General features: G+C 58.1%; 1 protein-coding gene across 1 annotated transcript in view; it reads right to left on the bottom strand.

Moving 5' to 3' along the window:
- Positions 1-7730, bottom strand: part of ARHGEF17 (Rho guanine nucleotide exchange factor 17) — a 58697-nt gene that overhangs the window by 2752 nt on the left and 48215 nt on the right. The window contains exons 7-20 of the mRNA XM_077866918.1: positions 7484-7534; positions 7129-7238; positions 6959-7044; positions 5300-5418; positions 4683-4896; positions 4082-4155; positions 3327-3526; positions 2885-3183; positions 2136-2385; positions 1807-1893; positions 1424-1491; positions 1028-1176; positions 401-575; positions 16-285 (exon numbers count right to left, since the gene is read on the bottom strand). Coding sequence (XP_077723044.1) covers positions 16-285; positions 401-575; positions 1028-1176; positions 1424-1491; positions 1807-1893; positions 2136-2385; positions 2885-3183; positions 3327-3526; positions 4082-4155; positions 4683-4896; positions 5300-5418; positions 6959-7044; positions 7129-7238; positions 7484-7534 — 2152 coding nt within the window. The remainder of the gene's footprint in view (positions 1-15; positions 286-400; positions 576-1027; positions 1177-1423; positions 1492-1806; positions 1894-2135; positions 2386-2884; positions 3184-3326; positions 3527-4081; positions 4156-4682; positions 4897-5299; positions 5419-6958; positions 7045-7128; positions 7239-7483; positions 7535-7730) is intronic.

The following is a 7730-nucleotide window of genomic DNA, read 5'->3' as shown; positions in this document are numbered from 1 at the left end:
GACGCACAAACCCACCGGTGTCTGGGGGAGGTGGTGGGGTTGGACAAAGCAGGTTGAAGCCATCTGGCAGTTGGACTGCAGCCAAGAAGCGGACGTGGCCAGTATGTCCCTGGCCTAGGCCAGCAGGGCTAAGGGGTGCTCGCGGGCAGCTAACGGTACTGGGTGAGGTGGGCATGGTGAGCACGACGCCAGCACTGGTGCCCACCCACAGCAGCTCTTCGCACACCAGCAGCGCTGTGATCCTCAGGCAGGCGGCCTTGTGCTGCCGGATGATGGCGTCCGAGCCTAGGGCGCGAGAGACAGACCAGAGCTGAGGCCAAATCCTCGCCTTGGCTCGGCCTCCTCAACGAGGGCGCAGAAAGGCTGGAAGGAATGGGCAGTGATGGACTGAGGTCAGTACCTGCCAGCATCCTGTGCACGGGAGGTGTGACGTCCACCTCAGCCAGCTGCTCAAAGGTGTCTGGATGGTAGAGACACACGTGGGCACTGCCTTTCAATGTCACCCATACACCCAGGCTGGAGTCTACCATACAAGCCACGCTGCGGCTGGAATCCTGGCCCACGTAGAACGTGTGCTGGTAGCAGGGGCAGGGAGAGACCAGATGGGTGACTGACAGGCCTGCCTTCCCTGGCTCTCCCTGCGCATGCTCCACCAGTGCCTACCTCCCCCACCTACAACTCACTCCAAACCTCTCTAGAAAGCCCACCTGGACTAACAGCACAGGCAGCCTTGTTCCTTGATCAAGGTGATCAACCTGTGGAAGCTTGAATTTCATGGAAGACCACCCCCCCCCCCCCCGCCCCACTTAATCCTCAGGAATTAAAATGAGGCTTCCTTTTCCCCAGAAACTCTGATTCTGTGATCAGAGAATTTTAGAGCTTGAAGCGTTTTTGGATCAATCACTGGCCTCTCCCTGGACAGAGAGATGCTTTTTTATGGCCCCCATGGTCTCATCTCCCTCTCTCATGGGCCAGGCTTACCCCAAATCAATTCTGTCCCCTTCCCCCCACCCCCTGCCACTGCTACCTCTAGCTGCAGCGTGTCAGGGCTCAAGACAAGGACTCGGTTTTGGCAGCCACACCACAGCCGCCCACCAACAGACACCATCTTGGTGATCGGGCTCCCCTGAGAACCCAGGGTCACTGACTTGAAGTTCTGAGGGTCCCAGAAATGGCCTGGAGTGAGAGTGGGATAAAGAAAAACAGAGCAAATTCAGTCTATTATTGCACTGGAGCCTCACTCCCACACCCTGAAATGAAATGCTAAACACCCCATTTATATATGAGAACACCAAAGCCCAGAGAGGGCCTGAGAAGTGCCCAAAGCCATGTCTCCAGACTCATGGCCCCAGAGCCCCACCCTTGCTCAGAAGAGAGTGCCACACTAGCAACATTAGCTGGGTGGGGTGGGGTAGGCACTCACCTGCTTCTCTTTGGTAGACCACAAGTTCTCCATTGGCCAGAGACACAAACACCTGGTTATTCAGATACCTAGGCAGGGAAAAGAAGGAGGAGTCAGGGGTTTCAGGAGGCCAGAGGAGGTCACCTGGGGCCAAGGCAATCATAGAATGGCTATGGCTCCTGAGACACCACCACTGCAGGCAGGGGAGCCTGAGGCTAGGAAGGGGTAGACACTTGCCCACAGTCACATAGCGTGTGGGAGGCACAGCTAGCCTAGGACGAGGCTTCTGGCCTCCAGCCTCCATAGAGAGAAGGGGCCAGCAAAGCAGGGAGACCTGGGTGAACAAAAGGAGGCCTGCGTGTGTACAAGGGTCTGGAGCCAGGAGGACTACCCAGGGGTCTTACAGGATGCAGGTCACAGAGGCTGCGTGCTGGAGCTTCATGCTGTTCCTGCGGTCGCGGATGCTGTCGGAGGACTGGTATACGTGGACACTGTGGATCGGAGGTGGGCACCTGTGACAAATGCTTGCGTATGCCAGTCCCTCAAGGTATCCCTCCGCCTCTGTCTCCACCACCATCTCCTCCCTGCCGGGTACTGCGCGAGGTACTGAGATCCCAGAGCCTCCCCGTGGGTTTCAGGCCCACTGGCAGCCCAGGCTGGCAGTGCTCCTGAGGTCTGACCCAAAGCCTTCCTGCTTCTTGCACCGTGTTCCCAGCCCCTCTCCTGTCCCTACCAGCCATCCTCAGTGCCCAGCCACACAGAGCTCTGGTAGGCCTCGGGGTCAACGCTCAGCAGGTCCTCAAGGCTGCCCCGGGTGAAGGAGCCATGGCTGGAGCGGCGAAGGGCTCTCCCATCCATCGGGCTGGTGCTGCAGGGACCGCTAGGCCCGAAGGAGCCAGACAGTGGCAGGAAGCCGGGCTCCTGCTCCTCCTCTGAACTGGTCGTCTCTGCCGTGGCCTCCTTGGAGCTCGGGGTCTCCTCATCTGAGGGAGACAAAGTTCTCTCCCTCCATTCCCCTCTGCCAGGCCCAAGACCTGATAACTTTCAAGGTCCCTATCTCCCCTCCATGTATCCCTCCTGGCCACGTCCCTCCTGAGAGCCTCCCACTGCTGTTCTCCCTTCCCCGAGGCCTCTGTGGGGCTCAGGCCTTGTTATTCTGGTCGCTGACAGGTCAGTGCTACGGGCTCCTACTCCTGACCTGGCCCACTCCAGACCACCACCACATCATGGATGGGGGGGGGTCAACCACCCCACCCCCTACTCTATCTCACCTACTCAACTGGGCTTTCTGGCGTCTTCAGGATCTGGCCCGACTGGCCCACTACCCGCTGCCCGCCTTGCCCACTGCTCTGTGTGCTGACATCCTGAGACTTGATTCCATGCCTTTGCCTATGCTGGTCCCTCCTCACCCACCAGTACCTATTGGGCTGCCCCTCCTCTGTGTAGTCCATCCTGCCTGACAGCCCCAAGCTGGGCACTCACTGCCAAAGCTGGAGGAGATGGTGGACCGGCTGGCTTGGCTCTGCAGGGTTCCCGAGGGGCTGGGCGAAGACTCATCATCAGAGTCACTATCAAAGGGCACCAATTCTGGGCGGGGATCCCCTCCGGCGGGGCCTGGTGCCATCTCCAGCCCCGAGCCAGCAATGGAGATGTGCAGGCAGGGCTGGGGCCCAGGCTCTGCCAGTGTCGCTGCTTCTTCGTCTGTGGCCTCAACGTCCAGTTCTGGACCGGGGGTCTCCATTGCCGTCTCTGGGGGATTCCTCAGGGAGGCAGGCTGCTCCCTGTGAGATACAGGAGTCGGGAGGAGGGCCGCCAGGACCCAGGGCTCTTCCCACCTCGTCCGCAAGCCCACTAGGCCCCGCGCCACCCATCACCCCGATGTGACAAGACTGCCACCACATCGGGGTTAGGGTCAGGGCCTCACCTGTGGCCGCGGCGCTGCAGACCTGGCACTGCGCCAATGCAGAGGATGCGGGCAGAGCAGACGGCAATGCAGGCTTCCACGTCCGGCTCAGCACGCAGGCTCAGCAGGCACACCTGGCCCACGTAGCCATCGCTGTTGCACACCCACACTTCAGGCATGGGCTCGGGGCAGCTACTCTGGGTCGGGGCCGCACAAGAGAACTGCAGAAGGCACCAGGGGACAGGGGAAGATAAATGAGGAACTGCTGGTGGCTCCCCACTGCTCTCCAGGCTGACTTGCAGAATGGACGGGTGTGCATGAATTCCCAATATACACGTACACGCACACACACAGCGCATGTGACACTCTACAGATCACATGCATATGTGTCCATGTGATGTAGGTATCATCCATTCACACACATATGTGCACCCACACCCACACATATAAACCCTAATGTGACCACATATATGTATGGGTAACAAATGTGAAAAGTGTAACCTCTGTCCAGATGTATGCAGACTCATAAAAGTACATAACTTAGACATCTCATGTTAACCAGACAGCCTTTGTTCACATGCACCCATGGATGTGCGTGGCCATACCCACATGTGTGACACATGTAGTATCCATGTGCATGTGCAGAGTTATACACTCAAAGGCAGAGGGGGCGACTGTAATGTTCAAGACATATACCTGATGTTGTGCACAAAACAAAAACATGTGAACACATGCTGGAATACACATACTCACGTGACCCAGGTGCCCACACGCACCTGCATGCCACTGCGGGTTTTCATGATGGGGATGGCCTTCAGGAATTCAGGGTCTAGACAGCTTTTGCTGGATGCTGTAGCAGAGGAGGACAAGCAGACATACTTAGCATCCACCTCACCTGTGACCATCTCCTTTCCTCACCTGTGACCATCTCCTTTCCTCCCCTGCTCTTCAGGGTCTCTCAAGGAAAAAGGAGGTGCCTGTAGGTTATGCCCTGCATGTCCCTGGCCTCAATCCTCCCATCTGTACAATGCAGGAGGCAGACTCAGAGGTCCTGAAGGATCTTCTAAGCCCTGGACCCTGATGAGTAGCTTTCCAGGGCCTGCTCACACTGTATGTGCGTGGCGGGGGCAGGAAGGGGGAGGTCCTGGCATCCTCTCTCACAGTAGCACCCCTGCCCTGAGCTCACCCTATCCACTGAGTCCCCTCCCTGCCAGTGAGGCCCTGGCAGAGTCCCCAGCTTCTCTGTCGGAGTCTCAGTCCACCCTCCCAGCAGCAGGGACCAAAGCACAGGACTCAGGATTTCTGACAGATCACTACATGGTGCGGTACACTGCCTGGAGGTGCTAGAAGGAGGACACCAGCATGGGCCTGGCTTACCCAGCTTCCTCTTGGCCTCATCAAAGGCCTGCTCGAAGCCGAGGCGGGCGTCAGGGTGAGGGAACTCAAAGATGAAGGAGTCAGTGCCTTCAGGCCTCGTGGCGCACAGCTCCAGCTTGGTAGGGGGGAAGGACAGTGCATAGCACAGTGCCTGCTTCTCCGACAGGTCCCGGTGCATGGCGGCTGAGAGGTCCCGCAGCGCTTCATCCAGGCTCTGCCGGGAGGAGGACCCAGGCCTTAGGCCCTGACATCTCCCCACAGTCTGCTCCTGCCCTGAGAATGCAAGCGGGGCCCTGCCTCTCCCCTCAGACAGAAAATGGGACTCTGTCTCCCCACTGGAGGAGGTAGGCTGGCCTCCAGCCCACCCCCCACCCCCCCACAGACACCATGGGCCCTCTCTCCTCCCTCAGCTGGGGACAGAGCTGTGTCTCCACCCTCAGGCCTGGAACATGTCACTTCCCTCAGCTGCAGTGAGGCTGTATTTTCCCCTTGCAGTAAGTGACAGAGGTGAGTGACCTCTTCCTCGGGCAAATGAAAAGGCTGTTCTCTCTCCCTCAGAGAGAGTCTGGTGGACCCCACCACCCCCACTGCCCTAGCTTCAGGCAGAGGGCACTGACCTGGTGAGGGAAACCAAGGCTCTCGGAGAGCTTGCTCATTTGGCCTAGGGTGGTCAGGTCCTCATCTAGGCGGTTGATAGCTTTCTGGATGTTCTCCCGATTGGTGGCCTGGGATGCCCCTGGTAGGGACAGAGGAAGGCCATTGGTAGATACAGAGGCAGACAAGGTCAGGTTTGGACAGACATTCTTCCCCTCCCTCACAGTCTGCAGTTCAGTGTGGGGAGTGGCCTGACAAGCTGAGAGCTTGTAAACCCTGAGATCCAAGGAACAAAGTGACAGGCAGCTTGCAAAGAAACACCAGGCCTGGGAACAGGGGACTGCCTGATGCAGAGCCACTTGGCACAAGGTGCTGGTCCCTTGGAGAACTCCCTGGAAGAGCATAAAGCATAAACAGCAGACAGCTCTGCAGCTTATGCAGGCTCCAGCTGACACTGGAAGCTGCAGTGGTACGGCCTCCACAGGGGAGTCAGCCGGGCAGCCAGAGCCTCAGGCGGTCAAATCTGCTGACCAAGGGACTCAATTCCCCCACAAAGGAGGGAAAATGAGCTGATGCTCTGGATTTCTCTAGTCCTACCCCATACCTGACCATAGCCAAGTAGCTGGCCCCATAGGCCAGCTCAGCATCCCCACACCCAGCACTGCCTGGCTGGGGGTTTACACCCTGGGCCAGTAACCCACAAATGGGCAGAGTAGACAGCAGTGGAATGTACTAGACAAGCTAAGGCTTGGGTCGTCTCGTACTCCTTCTGAAGGAAACCGTCCCCCCCACAACCCTCACAACCTGGGCGCCATATGTTCTTCCGTATGACCCTGTCTCACTCTCACCATACTTGACTGGACAGGAGTAGACACCTGACCTAAAGGTAATCATTTTATCAACTGGCCTGTGCTCCAGTGAGAAGAGACAAATTAGACCAATAATCAACTTGTATTCCTACATACAGGCCCATGTGAGGCAGGCCTGGCTTTACCCTGGGGGCCACCAGGGAGCCTAGGGACAGAGTCTGGACCTAAACTGCCTGCTGGCCCAGAGGTGCCCACACCACCATCTCAGACCAATCGCCCCACTCAGAAAGGTAAACTTCAGACCCTGGAGTGGCTAGAGAGAAAGACCACGATGCAGAACAGGCCATGATGGATCACAGGAGTTGGGGGGAAGGAAGAAGCAAAGAAAGCGGAGTAGTGAAAACAAGCAGACACACAGAAGGAGACACAGACACATGTACACACAGCGGGAGGAGCAGCTCTTTGAAACCACCTCAGCTCCTAACAGCCTCAGCCCCAAACAACACGGATCTTTCCAACCAGCCCCGTGCTTGGACTGACTTGAGAGCATCTCTGCTCCCTATGAGCAAAACTGCTGGACCAGAGCAGCGTGTTGTGGTCTAACAGGATGCTTATACAGTGGTCAGTGGCAAGCAGCGGGTGTCTACACCCCTGCACCACCCCAGCCTAGGTTAGGGTCCCGCCAGGTCAGAAGGTGGTCCTGGTGTGGCTCTGTGGCAGGCAAACTGATCCTGCAAGCCACCTCCCTTGTCCTGGATGGGAAAATGAGGCCCCAAAGCGCAAAAGAGGATGGGTAGGCAGCCAGCCTGGTCACAGTTCTTACAGGAGAGCCCGGATACCCAGAACCCTGGGGTGGGCCCGAGGCAGCCCCACCTTTGATGATGTCCGCATCTTCCAGAGGCAGCTTCCATAGCAGCTTATACTTGCTGGCTGTGTCAATGACACTGGCTGCCGTGTACCTGTGGGGAGCCAAGGGGGTGTTGTGGCCAAGGCAAGACAGCTGCTCACCCCTACCCAAGGCCAGCCCCACCCCAGGCACTCACAGGCTCATGGAGCTGCGCCGCAGGGAGCCCGACTTCCGCTTCAGGGTGGTGCAGACAATGAGATCCGTGAACAGGAAGAGGGACCGGTCCTTCTTGCCACCGACTGCCTTCTGTGGAGCCCGAGGCAGGACTCATGTCCAGAGGCCCACCCTCCTGCCCACCATGCCCAAGGGGACAGCCAGGCCCAGAGAGGGGTGAGGGCTCTGCCCCAGGTGCCCAGAGGCAGAGTTGAGACTCCACCTGGGACTCCTGTTGTGGGGAAGAGCAGGGAGGCCCAAGGGCAGCAGGTGTAAGCAGAAGCATGAACAAAGTGGGGTGATGGGAACAGGTGGGTAGACAATGGGACACTTCTTACCACTTCAATGACCATCTCCTGCCTTAGGAACCGCCGCAGAGGGGCTTGGAGCTGTGGGGCAGGACAGATAAAACATCTTGAAGCCCAATTATTAATCCCACCTCCTCCCCAGACCCTGGCGACCCCTCGGCCCCACCCCATGGGCGAGGCCAATAGAAGCAACACCCCATCTATCCTCCTAATAGTGTGTCAGGTGGTGGGACATGTGGCCAGACACAGACACGGAAGAGGACATGGATATGGCCAG

The sequence above is a fragment of the Canis aureus genome, chromosome 23 (assembly GCF_053574225.1).
Source record: "Canis aureus isolate CA01 chromosome 23, VMU_Caureus_v.1.0, whole genome shotgun sequence".
Taxonomy (NCBI): Eukaryota; Metazoa; Chordata; class Mammalia; order Carnivora; family Canidae; genus Canis; species Canis aureus.
This window is presented reverse-complemented; position numbering and strand designations above follow the sequence as displayed.